General features: G+C 43.2%; 1 protein-coding gene across 1 annotated transcript in view; it reads right to left on the bottom strand.

The window, feature by feature from the left end:
• Window positions 1–17,286, bottom strand: part of Adcy10 (adenylate cyclase 10) — a 92,546-nt gene that overhangs the window by 62,935 nt on the left and 12,325 nt on the right. Inside the window, exons 4-9 of the mRNA XM_029561748.1 lie at window positions 15,770–15,858; window positions 10,105–10,296; window positions 6,943–7,061; window positions 6,543–6,619; window positions 4,816–5,005; window positions 1,575–1,630 (exon numbers count right to left, since the gene is read on the bottom strand). Coding sequence (XP_029417608.1) covers window positions 1,575–1,630; window positions 4,816–5,005; window positions 6,543–6,619; window positions 6,943–7,061; window positions 10,105–10,296; window positions 15,770–15,858 — 723 coding nt within the window. The remainder of the gene's footprint in view (window positions 1–1,574; window positions 1,631–4,815; window positions 5,006–6,542; window positions 6,620–6,942; window positions 7,062–10,104; window positions 10,297–15,769; window positions 15,859–17,286) is intronic.

Below are 17,286 nucleotides of genomic sequence, written 5' to 3'. Positions count from 1 at the left end.
CTGTTGAATTAATACAGTTATACAATATTGAACGCAGTATAAACCCTGTAAGACATAAGATTGAATGAGTTTTTAACCTTTAAAAAAAGATCTCCATTTCATTTAGAATATATTGTGCCTTGCAGAAAGACTCATTATTTTTGCTACCAACACTGAGATGTTGGCACATGCATCTCTAATCTGTATGTGTCTGATTATTACTAGTCATAATCGGTTGTACTTGGATCGTTGGAGCCTGTGTATGTTTATAAAGTCATCGGGTAGATTTCAATGGTAATGTTTATCACCTCTACTAATTAACATGACATAAATTTCCATGCTTCCTTCTCAAATATAATACATTTTTAAAAATTTGTTGATTTTTTTTGTGTGTATATCACACAGAACATCCCAAACCATCTTATTCAACTATACATCCACTTCCCAGATATCACCTCCCATAGCCTCCCTCCCCCCACTACAGCCCTTATACTCTGATATCCCTGCTACTGTCTGCTGTGTTGTCGGCACCCCCAGCCATTCCCCACTACTTGCCCTTCTGGTGAATCTAGTCAGCCTATCTAGAAGTCTTTGTTTCAAAAAGGTCAGCTGTTCCTCATCTAGCAGCAATCAGTTGTTAATATTCCTTTAGATAAGATTGGGGTCTGCTGTTCATTTTCCTAGTTCTATGCTGGGTTAGTATCTGGCAGTCCCTTTGGCCACCCTGGCCAACAACTCAAAAGAAGGTATCTCCTATCTGACATTGTTGCTTGTTATGTAGCCTTTAGCTATACATACGGACTCTTAAAAAATTATATTGGCCTCTTTAATCTTTGGTTATACTTTTCTTTTGGGTGTTTAAGGCCATATAGTTGGCCCAGATAAACCAATTTATTTTTACTCTTAAGGTAGATAAATTTTTAAACAAGTATAAGTAATGTAGAGTATAAGAAGTCTGGGGAAAGGAAGCAGCAACAAACATGTGACGATTCCTAAAAAATTGCCTTCTCTTTCTTTTGTATGTGTATTTACCAGTGCACATGTAGTGTATGTGTATACAGATGTTCATATGCCCACAGAGGCCAGAGGATGACACTGGGTATCTTTTACTATTGCTCTCTACCTTATCTCTTGAGACAGGACCTCTTACCAAACCCAGGCTCACCAATTTGCCTGCCTGGCTGGATACTGAGCTCCAGGGATCACCTGTCTTACCCCACAGGCAGTAATGTTACAGAAGTGTGCAACCATGCCCAACTTTTTATATGAATTCTAGGGATCTGAACTCAGTCCTCATCTTGCATGGTAGGCACTTTACCAACTAAGCCATTTCCCCTGCCCTATTTTCCCATTTCTTGACCTGAATGATGATTATATTTTCATTTTGTTGTAATTCACGAAGATTCACACTTATCATTGGTGCACTTTTCTATATGTCTAGTTCAATAAAGAAGTTCCAGGAATAGAGAGCTTGTGTAATATGCATGCAGTCAAGTTCCATCTCTTGCACTGAGAGACAGAGAGAGAGAGAGAGAGAGAGAGAGAGAGAGAGAGAGAGAGAGAGAGAATGTTTCAAATCAAGGCTCACTACCTACCCAGCAAAGGGTAACCCTCATGTCTGTTGCAGCTGATGTATGTCATGCCAAACATGCTAAAGAGAAGAAAAAAAGAAGTTAGATTCAAAATGGAAATACTAAAGCAAGAGTGACTAGTTCTAAAGCCTCTTTTCCAGTCTCTAACAAGTCTTTATTCCCTGTCTCAAGGGCTGCAAATGCCAAGAGGGGGAAGAGGGGAAGGTCTAACTTGTAACAGAGTCCAAACAACTGCAGTACCAGCAGATAGTACAGCACCTGGCATATTGTTCCATAAATGCCTGCTGAACCTCACGTGGTAGACAAGAACCCTTTCTGGGGAGAATGGATACCCAGCAATCTTGGATGTGGTACAGTCTCACATCCTGGAGACATTCCATGAACTACTCAAACAAAAATAGCTCGCCTCTGCTGAGCACATGCTATGTGTCTAGCAAGTTTCAAGTGCTTTACAGATGCCATTGCCTTTAATTCTGGCCAAAATAAAGACTATTAAGAAGTACTGCTTTTGTGTCGGGGCTGTAGCCAGGTGGACAGAGAGCTTGCCTAGCACACAGGAGGCCCTAGGTTCAACTCCCCATGCTTAAAAAAGAAAACACACAAAACAAAGTAAAATAGGAAAAAAAAAACCCACTACTGCTATGTCCACTTTATAAGTAAGAAAATAGAGGTACAGAGAGTTTAACTTCAACATCCCACAGCTAGTGGTGACAGTGTCCAAGAACAGGCCAGGGTGTGCGTGTCTTTTATGTGGATTTTAGTTTGGACTGCTTCCTTCCCTATACTGCCATGTTGCTTTGCTGCATCTCTTCTGTAGCACATATCAAAGTTGCTCTTGTACAACTAAATTTGTATATGTTTTACATGTTCAGGGCAGGAACCACGCCCTGTTCACATCGGCTTGCATAGCTCTATACTCTTCCTGCAGAAGTGGCACAGAAAAATCATGAAGAGTGCAGGCTTGTGTGCTAGTTGTCTATACACACTGACCCACTTCTTCACCCATACCTATGCCCTTTGCCGTCTAACTTGGAAGTATCTTCCTGTTCTGGGTTCATCCTGGTAAATGTGTTGTCCAATCAGATGTCAGAAATCATGAGACACAGAAAGAGGTTTGAAAAATGCTTGTGTATTGGACCAGCTCTCTTCTTCTGCTATTAACCATGATAACTTCCCTGGCAGAGGATGTGACACATGGAGCCAAACTGTTCCAGTTGTATAGGTCAGATTACCTTAGTTATCTCAGCTGTGGTGATCTTGGATCAGCCAATAACCTGCTGAAGCCTAGGCATGTGAATAAGCAAGGTAAGATCCAACTGAGCCAAGGTCAATGTCACCCTTATATTCATGGGGAAAAATGTAGCTCAGTGGTAGAATACTTATCATGAACAAGGCCCTGGGTTTGATCCCCAACACCATAAAACAAATGTTTCTTGTTTTATACCACTATTTGTGGTTGCCTGTAATGCTGTGTTACTGTGGCACTTTAAATCTTGGCTCCTGTGTTTAACTAGAGAGAGAGATGACCACAGATGAGTCATTTTATAGCATTTAATTTTTTTTTTCCTTTTTTTGGTCTTTTTGAGACAGGGTTTCCCTGTAGCCCCCAGCTGGCCTGGAACTTGCTTTGTAGACCAGGCTGGCCTTGAACTCACAGAGCTCTGCCTGCCTCTGCCTCCTGAGTGCTGGGATTAAAGGTGTATGCCACCATACCCAGCTATAGCATTTAAATTTATAAAATGGAGATAATGATTTTTATTTCAAACAGTCAGCCATAAGAATAAATTGTACATTTTGAGATAAAATGAATATTTAATAAGGGATCACTTAAAAATGATCCTTATCCATTCATTTAGTCCATCAGCATTTTATGATGACCCACTTGGGCCAAGCAGAGTGCTGAGCCCCAGAAATACAAAAGTGAACAGTAAGGGCTCCCTGAATGAACTTCAGCCTTGGTTTGTTAACTGATTCTTTAAGACCTAGACTCTAGGGGCTGGAGAGGTGGCTCAGCAGTTAAGAGCACTGACTGATCTTGCAGAGGACCTGGGTTTGATTCCCAGCACCCACATGGCAGCTATGAACCATCCTTAACTCCAGTTCCAGGGAATCTGACACCCTCTTCTGACCTGTGAGGGCACTGCACATCACAGGTGCACTTACATACATACAGGCAATAAACTCATACATATAAAATAAAAATAATAAAAAAAATTTTTTTTAAAGACCTAGACTCCAGTTTGTTCACAGAGTAACAGTTTTCAATTTCCCATGTTGTTCATTCATGCACAATTCATTCATTCATCATTATTGCAGGCTTACTGTGTGCCAAACACCAGGGATATAAGAGTGAACAAAAGGTAATCAGCACCAATTTTCACTGAGCTCCCAATGTAGCAAGTAAAAAGCCTATCAAGTCAGTAATTGTGATATAGGGGCTGGGGTGCAACTCAGAGGTAGAGCATGTGCTTAGCATGGGTGCTTACCATGTGCTTAGCATGGGCGAGGCCCTGGGCTCCATCTCTAAAACCAATAAATAAAAAAATCTGTGATGTGCAATGAACAGCCTGTGTTGTGTCTAATAGAGGTTGGGGAGTGCCGAAGCCACCTTCACAGAGTAAAAAAATCTTGAACTAGATTTTAAAAATGAACTGGGAAGAGCGCTGTTGGGGACAGTTCAGTAGACACTCCAGATGAGGGAGTGCAGGAGAAAGAGAAGGTGGAAGGGCTCTCTCGTATGTTATTACAAAGAATTTGAATCTTAACATAAAGAATGTAATTAGAAGCTGTTGAACAATTTTAAGTCAAAGTGTCATCCACACATTGAAGCTGGGCTTTTAGAAAATGTGATTTTTCTAAAGACTTATAAAAGGAAGAATTTGTAATCCTCTTTTAACCCCCTCAACTCTGGGTACACAGTTATCATCATCAGTAGGTACTGAAAGATGACCAGGTCCATCTGGCAAACACTGACATGAGGGGACTGTCTGTTCTGCAGACACAACATCTGAAGAATTCCCTCAGCCCCTCAGGCCTAGAGGAAGAATGCAGCATTCCATCATGCTGTAATACTAGTAGGATGCGGGAAAGATAAGGGAAGTCTCAAGTCTGGACCTGCATCTGGGAAGGCATAGATTTCAGTTTCATGAAACAGCTTTGAATCTCAAATGGGGGAACCAAACACTTTACTATCAAAATTCTCCCCGTTACTAGAAAACACAGAAAAACCAATGCCCATACTCACACTTTCTCATTAAGGCCCAAACACTGATAGACTGGTCCGGAATCTGCAACACCTTTCATAACTTTCTTTGGAAGCTGTTTAAAAAAGTAGGCTGGTAGGTTGCTGCCATCATAGGTGACAGAGTCACAGGTTATGATGCCTGGGTAGTACATCATCATCCTGGCAGCTATGTTGACCTTCTGACCAATGACTGCAATGGGGAGGAGAAAGTCAGAGTAGAAAAACAAGAGCTGTTTAATTCCAGGTAACCAGAGGATACTCTTCAAACGGCACCTTGTCCTTTATTTCTTCTGCCTCTCATGAATGGTACATGAGTTCAGCCTTTTACTACATAGTCAGCCAGTGACTATTTTAAACAATCTTCAATTAATTCAGTTAGCCATTAGCAAAGTTTCTGCCTCACCTGGGAGATAGTCTGTCTCACCATGATGATAGTCAGAGATGGAAAGGCCTCAAATAGAGAGAGGGGTTTGTAAGAGGGATGGCCACAAGCCTGAGGGCTCTTGGGTAAGATGTTGCTGGTCCTCTTCAATGAAGTGGACAAGCATAGGATTGGTCTAGAGGAAGTGACCCTAAATGAGGCACAAGACTATCGGGGGGTAGTGCTAGAGAGATGACTCAGTGGTTAAGGGCACTAGGTGCTCTTGCAGAGGACCCAGTTTCAACTCCCAGCACCTACATTGTGGCTAACAACCATTGGTAACTACAGTTCCAGGGGATCTGACGCTCTCTTCTGACCCCCACAGGCATTGCACAACACAGGCGCACTTACATACATGCAGGAAATACACTCATACACATCAAAAAAATAAATAAAATAAAGAAAAGATTGTGTATGTATGCTGAATGACCCCTTCATTTGGTAATTTGGTTTTGGTTTGTTTTGAGACAGGGTATCACTCTGTTGCCCAGGCTGGCCTTGAACCCCCAGAAATCCATTTCTAAGGTTGCACAACCTCCCAAAACAGTGTCACTAGCTGAAGACTACGTCTTCAATCACATGAGCCTATAGGGGACACCTTACATCCAAACCACAATCCCTCCCTTCAGGTATTTTGTTACAGCAATGAAAATTCTTATTAGCACACCAATCACTGTCATAACAAACTCCACTTTCCCTTTCTAATGTGTGTGCTCTCTCTGAGTCATTTCTCCTCCCCAGTTTATCTCAAATGCCAGGAATGCTGAGGCCTGCAGACAATCATCTCAGGGCAGGAACCAACCAGTATCCATTTCCCTGATGCCAGAAGGGCTCTGCTGGCAGACACATGATGAGCCAGACTACAGTTTGGTCGGTACTAACTGGCTCCATGTATTTCATTCCTCTACCCCTTGTTCTTCCTCTGTGTAATACTAGATCTATTATCGATACCTAGAAGACAGGGCTTGGGAAACCAGATCCCCTGTTCCTTCTGGGTGTGGCTATACTAAGTAAACCCCTTTCTTACTTCACCACCCCTCATCTCTCTGCTGATTACATCATCTCAGGGAGTGACCAGAGCTGGCCTGTTGGGACCTCTGGGGACAGGCCTTCTGGCTGAGAATCCTAAAAATACCTCCAGTGATTTTGTCCTTTCTATACTCACGGCACCAGAAACACACACTCTACATGCATGGCACTGCCAATGGGCAAAGCAACAAAGCTCTGCTCCATCCAGAAGATGATAAACATCTCACCCACAAAGCCTGGCATCATAAACTGTGTTTGTAGAAACAGCCCCACGCACCTGTGTACTCATGTCTCACAGTGTGTCCAACGATCCCACAGAAGACGATCCCGCTGGCAATGCCAATGGAGACAGTACTGGGGGGAGGTAGGGAGAGAGAGAGAGAGAATGAATAGAGGAGAGAAAGATAGTGAGCATAAAAAAATGGTGAACACAGAAAAAATAGTAAGAGCAAGAAAATAGGACAGGAAGGCAAAGGGAAGGTATTTCAATAAACAATTCTATGCTTTATACTCAGCTTAGAGCAATTATACATGGCCTAGAGATGTGAAGGAGGGAAAGTTTGAGGCACTGAACTAAGCTCTTAATTATTCTCCTTCTTTCCAGTTTTCTACACCCCTACCCTCTGTTCCTTTAAGAGGGCCAGGGACCACTGGGTGGAATCAGGGTTGACACTCACTGGATTTTGTGGACCTGAGAGCAGAAGTCAAATATATCCACAGCACTTTTCAAAGCACGTGCCATCTCATCAGGTGCTTTTTGTCCAGGGAAACCAAAGACACAGAGGAAGGAGCAACCCTGTAAGTGGGAGAGTCAGAAAACACAGCTGGTAGACACAGCATCAACGCGGACCAGCCAGCAGGCCCAAGCAAGGGTCACAATGATTTGCACTTGAACCAGGTTCCATTCTGGTTGTTTTCATATCTATTTTTGTTGTTGCTATTTTATTTTTCTTTTTATGTATATGAGTGTTTGACCTGCATGGATGTAAGTATACCCATGTTATGTAACATCTTCAGAGGCAAGAAGAGGCATCAGATCCCCTAGAACTGGACTTATGGATGGTTGTTAGTCCACATGTGGGTGCTAGGAACCAAATCTGAATCCTCTGCTAGAGCACTCAATGATTTTAACTGCTAACTCACTATCACATCTATTTTATGTTTAGAAAATGATGTAACTTCTAGTGCATCCGCAGTAATGGGGCTCCAGCCTTCAAGAAGAGCTTGCCTTTTCTTGAGAGGTAGTGACTTGTGCTAAGCTGTTTATGTGCATGCCTGTCTGCTCTCTCCTGTGGCCAAGGCCTTAGACTTCAAGGTGAGTTGTTGAAGTCGAAGAGGCAGTAGAGAGCAGTGAAAAAGGAGCCAGCTCTGGAATCAGAAATTGGGTTCTCAGCTGCAAGTGTAGTTCAGTGGTTGAATACATTCTTGGCTTGCTCCCTAGGTTCAATCCCCAGTATAAGGAGAGGGGGACTACTAGAAGGCAGTCCCTTTGGGGAGATTAGTTCTTCTGCACTGCCTAGAAATTTGCCCCCTGGCTCAGCAAGGTGAGCATCAACTCTGACAGCAATAAATAGCACCTCTCCTCTGTCAAGTGTTGACTGTGACATGGACATGGCATCCAGTGCTTCACACATATTAATTAAAACCTTTAATATTTGTTTGGGATAAATCCTTTCACCATTCAGAGGAATAAGATGGAGTTGGCAGTGTAGCTCAAGAGGTCGAACTTAATGTGTATGAGGCCCTGGGTTCCATCCCCAGCACTGGAGGGTGTGGGACCAATGCTCAAAGAAATATGCTGATTTACTAAAAGACACAAATTTGTTGGATCCATGTCTGCAAGACACTGAAAAGTATTCTTTGGACTAGCGTATCTAGTGCAGTGATAGAGCACTTGCCTAATACATGCAGGGCCCTGGATCCTTCTATAGCACCTGATTAAAATAGTACAATACCCCCTTCTCACAAGTTGAATAATGATGAGTAAAATAAGACTATTTTATTAATTCTTTGCTTTTTATGACTTCATGAATGAATACTGAAGAAGGTACTGGGGACTATGGGCTGAAAATAGTCACTCCCTTGGAGCTGTCATAGCAACTAGAACGCATGCTTTCTGCATAGCTGTGTGGCAGTGAGTGTGAGTTACTCGTTTCTCTGTGTTAGCTGTCATCCTGTAATGAAATGCCCAACAGATGCTTACTGAACAGGTGTGTGAATGGAAGTGGCATTCATAAGTAAGTACTTGGCTTAGTTTTCATTGCTTAGTTTGTTTTTGTTGTTGCCTTTGAGACAAGGTCTCTTTAGTAGTCCATTTTGGCCTGGAACTTGTAGTCTTCCTGCCTCAGCCTCCCATGTGCTAGGATGACAGGCATGCACCACCATGCCTGGGTAGGTGCTCTGCTCTTGAGAAACAACACACCTGATAACAGGGAATCAATTCTAACACTTCTACCATCATTTGCTTGCCAGAGATTTCTTTGAACTGATAAGAAAAGATTAAGAAGTCTTAGGACTTGGAGATGAACCATCTCCTCCCCACTAAGGATGAGCATGACAGTGGAACAGGGAGTATTGGTATGACAGGGGGGAATAAGCCTTTGGGTGTGAGACATAATAGATGCCTGGGACATCTGAGGACATTTATTATAGGGTAGACACAGTGAGAGGTAGACATGCATTGTGAGCACAGAGTAGGAAGGCAGACCACCTGGGTCTGAATCCCAAGTCTCCTGCTTACTACTACTGATGATCATGAATAAAACTAAATCTGATCTTGTCTCAACAGTCTTATCCACCAAATGCCATTAGAGGCACGAGGATAGCTGCTGCTTAGAGTAGTCATAAGTTGGGGTCAGGAAAGATGGCTCAGAGACTTTGCTGGCCATGGTGGCACATGTCTTTAATCCAAGCACTCAGGGGATCTCTGTGAATCTGAGGACAGCCATTTCTACATAGCGAGTTCCAGGTCAGTCAGGGATATGGAATGAGACCCTCTGTGTGTGCATATATATATATATGGATGACTCAGCAAGTAAAGGTATAGGGGAATTCAGATGGTGGAAAGAACAGTCTTCCACAAGTTGTCATCTGATCTCCATGTCATGGCACACATGTGCATGTATGGAACACATGTACACATACGTGATAAATTGAAAAATGAATTTTACAAATTTTTTTAAAGAGGGGCTGGAGAGATGGCTCAGCTGTTAAGAGCACTAACTGCTCTTGCAGAAGACCAGGGTTTGAATCCCAGCACCCACATGGTGGCGAACAACCATGTATAACTCCAGTTCCAGGGGATCTGATGCCCTCTTCTGTCTTTCTCAGGCACTGCACCACACAGGTGCACATGCAGACAATACACTCATACACATAAAATAAAAATAAATAAATCAAAATTTTTTTTTCAATTTTAAAGAGGGGCTAGACAGATGTCAAGTGTTAAGAGCACTAATTGCTCTTGCAGAGGACCTGGGTTAGGTTCCCAGCACTCACATGGCAGCTAACAACTCTAACTCCAGTTCTAGGGGATCCAATGCCCTCTTTTGGCCTCTATGGGCATTGGACCCATGTGGTGCATTACGTCATGCAGACAAAACACTCATACACATAAAATAAAAATCAAAAAAGATTTTTAAAAAGTTAGTCATAAGGCTTAAAGGAATTAATCTAGGTAAAATATCAAGAACAATGCCTGGCACATTGCCATATATAAACTTTATGAGGACTGGAATTTCTAGGTTAACTGTCCAATTGTCTATTCCCTCTACATCACAGATGTCCCCAGGAGAGCTAGCCTCACACTACTGGCAGGTTTCCCTTTAGTTCACATTTACCTTATCAAACATGAAGACCTTATTAATCTGGCCTTGGAAGACCTTAAGGACAGAAATGATGTGCACACAGGCATCTTGGATTGCTGAACCTATGACTTCTGCTTTGTCTTGTTCTTCAAACATCAAGTTCACAAACACAATAGTCACTGGTCGAAGCTCAGATAAATAACCTGAAAGGTGCTTCTCGTAAACCTGCAAGACAGAGGGCAGCTTTCTGTAGTGTGTCTTAGGCAATGGGTCCTTCCAGTACCACCCTACCCCCATACCCAAAGTTGTAACTGGGAAGAAAGCCTTTTGAGACTCCAGGGCAAATGAAGCTATCATGATGTGTGAGGTACAATCCCATAGAGCCAGCATGCCTGAAAATGAACAGATAGAAATGGAGCACATTGTCCAAATCTGTTCCACTGATTCCCCAGCCACACACACACACACACACACACACACACACACACACAGAGAGAGAGAGAGAGAGAGAGAGAGAGAGAGATACAAAGAGACATATATACACATAGACACAGAGAGAGACAGAAAGACACATATAGACACATAGACAAATACAGACACACATATAGACACAGACACACATACACACACACCCCTCTTCCTATGTCAATCTTTAGTCAGCAACTCCTCCGTCACCCAGCAACAGCTCCCTCATGCTAATGTGTCCTGTGATAAGAACTATTTCCTTTTAATCTCTTATTTTTACAACATAGGTAGAAGAATAGTATGCTATGTACTTTCATAGCCTTGTGGCTTCTGGTATATTTTTATATTCTATCCCACTATTTTCAGATAGAAAATTTTAAAGTCAAGCCTGGAGTGATGCCTCAGCAGTTAAAAACACTGGCTGCTCTTGCAGAAGACCCAGGGCTTGGTTCCCAGCACTCACATGACAACTAACAACTGTCCCAAATGCCAGTTCCAGGGGGTCTGACACCCTCTTCTGACCTCCGAGGGCACTGCACATCATAGGTACACTACATACATGCAGGCAATACACTCAAACACATTAAATAACTAAACAAATAATTTAAAAATCAACATCAGTACTCCCATTTTACAGATCAGATAATAGAGGCATGGAGAAGAAACACAATTTTTCCAAGGTTATATGATGGGGGGGAAAGCAAATTAAGACCCTCATTCCAACATTCTGTCTAACACATGCCTCTTTGGGGTATATATTTTTTATTGTTTTATTTGGGTTCCCTCTTCTCTCCACACCTATCTTATGACAGGCATAGGAAGAAAAAGAAGAGTAATCCCAAATTAGCCCTGGCAACCATTAACCTCGAATTTTGTTCAATCAAGTGCTTTGTAAACCAGTGAAGGAAAGTCATTGTTAGTGGATAAACATCAGATTCTCCACTGACAATGTGAAAAACATCTTGTAGAACAAACAGGGAATTGGTACAGGGAATAAAGAGGCCATGCTTCTTAACTGCCTAGGCTAGCACTGGGATTGGGTTCATTTAATTTCATTCTTTTCATTAAAAAAAACGTGATTTCTAACCAACCAGTGCAATGAATTTTTTTTATTTTTCAAATACATTTACAAATAATTTACCAAAAAATTATCCTGGCTCACTTAAAAAAAAATATGTGGGGCTAGAGAGATGGCTCAGTGGTTAAGAGCACTGACTGCTCTTGTAGAGGACCCAAGTTTGATTCCCAGCAACCACATGGCAGCTACAAACCATCCTTAACTCCAGTTCCAGGGGAATCCAAAGCCCTCTTCTGACCTCCACAGCGTTGCACGACATGGGTGTACTTATACACATGCAGGCAATACACTCATACATATAAAATAAATATAGTATTTTTTAAAAATATGTGTTTGAGTATTTTGCCTGCATGTATGTAAGTGTATCTTGCACATGCAGTTCCCGAGGAGGTCAGAAGAGGGTATCAGATCCCTTGGGACTGGAGTTTTGGATCGTTGTTGGCTGTCATATGGCTGCTAGGAACTGGACCCTGGTCCTCTGGAAAAGCAGTAAGTACCCTTAACTGCTGAGCCATCTCTCCAGTCCCCTCAGTTCACTTTTTAAAAAAGATTTATTTAGCTTCCTGTGCCTGCTTGAAGATGTGAGAGCTTAGCTTCTGCTCCTATTCTAGCCACTTCTGCCGCCATGCCTCCCTGCCATGATGGACTCTTGCCCCTTTGGAACAGTAAGCTAAATAAACTCTTCCTTTCAGAAGTTCCCTTGGTCATGGTGTTTCTATCACAGCAACAGAAACTAAACTGGTACAATAATGTGGTGGTTTGAATGGGAATGTTCCCCATATGCTACAAGTATTTGGACATTTTGTCCCCAGTTGGTGGTACTGTTTTGGAAGGTCTTAGAAGGTGTGGCCATGCTGGAGGAAGTACATCATTGGAGGTGGGCTTGGAGAATTCTGAAGCCTTGCTGGATCTCCAGTCACTCTCTGCTTCCTTTGTCTTCTTGAAGATTTGAGAACTTAGCTTCTGCTCCTGCTCCAGCCACCTCTGTCACTATGCTGCCCCATCATGAACTCTTGCCCATTTGGAAATGTAAGTTAAATAAAATCTTCCTTTTATGTTTCCTTGGTCATGGTATTTTATCACAGCAACAAAAAAGTAACTAAGAAAAATTGGTACCAGGATTGTGGGGTATTGCTATGACAGACCTGACCTTGGTATTGGGGAGAATTGTGAAAGCTTTTGGAACTTTGGGCTGGAAAAGTCATTGACTGCACAGAGTTTGTTGCTGTGGAACTTGGAACAGTTAGGCTGAAAGAGCTGTGGACAATGGAGGCCTGACTTGTGACACTTCAAAGGGAAATGGAGACTATCAGGGCTGTTTGTGTGATATCTTGAGAATCTGTGAGTTTTGGTCAGCTGGGACTAAAGAATCAGCTGTGATTAAGAAGAGACCAGAACCACTGAAGTGAAACTTTTGTTTTACTGGGGCAATTGATGGTGTTTAGCTGGGACCGAAAAATCAGCTGTAAGTAACAAGAGACCAGCATCACTGTGGCAAAATCTTCTGTGAAGTATTCCCTCAGTGTCAGCACATAAAAGCTATGATCTAGAGGAGGCCCAAGCATTCATCTCAAGATGGAAGCAGGACTTGATGTGTAAGGGTCTCATGCATGGTTCTGGTGTTGAAAGTGTGAAGGGGTCACAAGAGAGCAGCTGAGGCTTGTTATCCTGAGAGGCCAGGAAAGGTAATTGATGAAAGGGCAGCCTCAGTCCCAGTGAAGACCCAAGGATTGAAGGGGTCATGGAGAGAATCTGAGACTCTGTACCCTGAGAGGTCAGAAGAGGACATTGGTGAAAGTACAATCTCAGTTTCAGTAGGGACCCCAGCTTCTTAGAGATGCCAGGACCATGGGATGACCACTGAGGGCAGCATTAGGTGTGGAATAGAGCTGGTCTGGGTTTGCAAAACGAGTTGTGTGTGCTGTAGACAGCAGAGTCAGAGAAGTAGAACTGCCAAAATCCTTTGGAGCCCAGAAGATTGTGAGGGAATCCCAGATGTTCAACCTTGAGCTACTTTGCTGGACTTAGGTTTTATTTAGGTGTGCCCAATTCTCTTTTGAAATAAGACAGTACTTGTTTTGAATTTTACAGGATCCCACAGTTAAGAGAATTTTAGAAGAGACTATGGCTTTTTTTTTTTTTTTTTTGTCTTTTTCAGACAGGTCTCTCTATAGCCCCAGCTGGCTTGGAACTCACTATGTAGACCAGACTGGCCTTGAACTCACAGAGATCCATCTGCCTCTGCCTCCCATGCCCAACATAACTGTGGTGTCATGCATTTGGTATTTTTTAATTTTTGGGATGAGTGCTGGGATCAAAGGTGTGTGCCACCATGCCTGGACAGACTATGAACTTTTAAGAGTTAGGATTTTTAAGGACTGTGAGACTTTTAAGGTTTTACTGTCTTATGTTGTGATGCTGTTAACATCATATCTTAGAGACAAGAAATGGAAAAGTTGTGGTTTAATAGTGATGTGTTTGTGTGTCAAGTTGATGAGGGGTCAACTGTGCTGGATAGCTTCAGTTGTCATCTTGACACACCTGGGTAGAGGGAGTCGCTACTGGGGAACTGCCTCCATTGGACTGGCCTGTGGCCATGTCTGTAGGGTATTTTCTTAAGTTTTGAGTGATGTGAGAGAGCCCAGCCCATTGAGGGTGGTGCTACCCCTGGGCAGGTTGTTCTGTATTGTATATGAAAGCAGACCGAGCATGGGCCAGAGGAGCAAGCCAGTAAGCAGCATTCCTTTGTGGCCTGTGCTTTAGCTCCTGCCTCCAGGTTCCTGCCCTGCGTTCCTTCCTTGGGCTCCCTGATGAACTGTGACCTGGGAGATGTAAGTTAAATAAACCCTTTCCTTCCCCCTTTCCCCCCAAAGACTTATTTTTATTTTATGTGTATGAGATTTTTTGCCTGTATGTCTGTATGTGCACCACATGCATGTAGTGCCTTTGAGGTCAGAAGAGAGCGATGGATCCCTGGGGACTGCAGTTAGAGACATTTCTAAGCTGCCAGATAGTGCTAGAAACTGAACCCAGGTCCTCTACAAGAGCAACAAATGCTCTTAACCACTGAGTTATCTGTCTAGACACTCTCTTTGCACTTTTTGAGACAAGGTCTCTATAAGTTGCTTGTGTAGTCCTGCCTTAGCCTCCTGGCTGATTTAGGGGTTTTGTTTTTGTTTTTAGTCAGGATCTCCTCTAACTTAGTCTGGTCTGAAATTGCTATGAAGTAAAAAATGACCTTGAATTTCTGATTTTCCTGCTGGAATTACAGGTACTCATCACTATAATTATGCTTTGCCTTTTTTTTTTGAAGCTGTGTTCCACTCTGTAGCTCAGGCTTGTCTGGAACTTACTATGATCTTCTTGCCACAGCCTCCTAAGTAGCAGGATTATAGGCATGAGCCGCTATGCTTTGCACATATGTTGCACGTTTGCAACAACTCCAGTTTGCCCAGGTATACAAGGCAACACAGTTCAAGAGAGGCAGGCAATCATGAGATAGCTACCTAAACTCCACTTTGCACTATACACACCCATCCCCTCTGAAAATACACTTGGCAGCTTGAGACCCTTGCCTGTGTGTGCTCTGCACATCCACCCACTCCAAACAATGCACCTAGCAAGTTATTAGCAACCCACTTATATTCCACTAATGTATTTGAAAAATACTTGATTTATGACTTTCTTTTGTTCTATGACCATGAAAATTCATAGATCTTCCATGTTGGATCTTGTTATTTGGGACAACCTGAGTCTGTGTTCCAGGGCCACTGTCACAGAATAAACTCATTCTCTTTGAGGTGAGAGCTGTGTTTTGGGCCAACAAGAACATCTTTTTAATCTTTATTTTAAATTTTACTTAATTTTTGTTTTGTTTTGTTTTGTTTTGAGACAAGGAGTCTTCCTATAACCCCAGCTGGCCTGGAATTCATAATGTACACTAGGCTAGCCTCAATCTTACAGAGATTTGCCTGCCTTTTGCCTCCTGAGTGCCAGGATCAAAGGCATGTGCCACTAAGCCTGGTTTTAAAACATCTTTTAATTTAGTAAAATTTACTAGCTTCTGTTTTTTGTTTATTATTTCATCTTTTTTTGCTGTCCAAGCAATTTCTAACACCCCAAAAGCCAAAATAATTCAATTATTCAGTTAAATACCTGCTTCAAAACGATTTCCATCACATACTTTTGTAGAGACAACTCCAGGACAGGATCAGACTCCAGCATGCAAGCAAGCCTCAGGAAGTCTGGGAAGGCAGAAAGAAAGGGCAGCTCAGCAGTGCTAGAGACAGGGGCCTCCTTGCTCCTGTTCTCTGGTGCAGTGTTCCTTACAGGTCCTTCAGGAGACCGTGGGACACCTAATAGTCAGAAAGAACCAAAGGAAATCCAAAGCAAGATTCTTGCAGGTTGTGGCTTCCCAAAATTCACTTGCCTGTGACTCAGTTCCCAGATCTGACTTGTCAATATGCTTTGTAACCTGGGAAGCTTTTCACTTGTGGATTGGATTTCGAATTTTGCACTCTAGGCTTCTTAGTTGTTCACTATAGTCATATGAAGTTCAAGATGAATCAAAGAGTTTGGAAAGAATTTAACAGAGAAGACTAGAAAGTTGAGGACAGATCTCTGACATCGCCAGCATTAAAGGAATAGGAGAGAAACTAGCAAAGGGTGCTGAAAACGGGTGACAAAACTAAAAGTAGTGCAATTTGAGCCCAAGGAAAACAGAGAACACACTGTCCAAGGAAAAATTAACCAAGTCAGGTGTTGTGGACATGCCTTCCTGTGCAGCTAGAAGCTGAGGCAGGAAGATTGCTTTAGCCTAAGCAAAGGAGTTCAAGATCAGCCTGGGAAACATAGCAAGAGCCCACCTCAAGAACATAACAGAAGTACATACCAAAGGCGTGGTGGCACATGCCTTTGATCCCAGCACTCTGGAGGCAGAGGCAGGCAGATCCTCTGTGAGTTCAAGGCCAGCCTGGTCTACAGAGTGAGTTCTAGGCAGCTGGAGCTACAGGGAGACCCTGTCTCAAAAAGACCAAAAAAAAAAAAGTACATACCATTACATACACAAGAACCATACATAAAAGCAAATATACCACTCTGACCCACAGGCCTCTCTCTGGGGTAAGTCCATCACGCCCTCTGCACCTTGACTCCCACAGCCTCATTCACCCTCCCATCTCCCAAGCCTGAACTCCTCCTAGTTTGGGTCCTGTCCCATTCCTTGTCTTGGGGCCCCAGACACCTGGGGAACCACTACTGCTTCCTGATCCTCTTCATCCAGACCAACTCAGTGCCTTCTCTGGTCCCCAGGAGCACTGCTTCTGGCCTGGCCCCTCCCTCACCTCCCTCTGCTTCCCTGGGCCTGGACCACACTCCAGCCTCTTTCCTGGACACTGGGGCTGACCTTTCCTCTTCCTGATCCTTTGCATCCAGACTAACCCAGCTCCTCAGTGCAGTCCCAAGGAGTCCTTGGGGCTGCTTCCCACCCCCATCTGCCTTTGCATCTCTGAGTAGCACATCCACCAGCTTCCCTAGACCAGCATCTTTCCTGGACCAGGCTCCCAGGCCAGACCAACCCCAAATTCCAGAAGCCAAAATCTTTCCTGGAGCGATCCAGACCTTAGGAGAAAGCCTGAGAGCATCTGATCCTCATCTGACTTGGGCCTCTGTGG

Source organism: Nannospalax galili, unplaced genomic scaffold (genome assembly GCF_000622305.1).
Source record: "Nannospalax galili isolate Female #2095 unplaced genomic scaffold, S.galili_v1.0 scaffold574, whole genome shotgun sequence".
In the NCBI taxonomy this organism is placed as follows: domain Eukaryota; kingdom Metazoa; phylum Chordata; class Mammalia; order Rodentia; family Spalacidae; genus Nannospalax; species Nannospalax galili.
The sequence above is the reverse complement of the archived record's forward strand: the minus strand, read 5'-3'. Positions and strand labels throughout refer to the sequence as shown.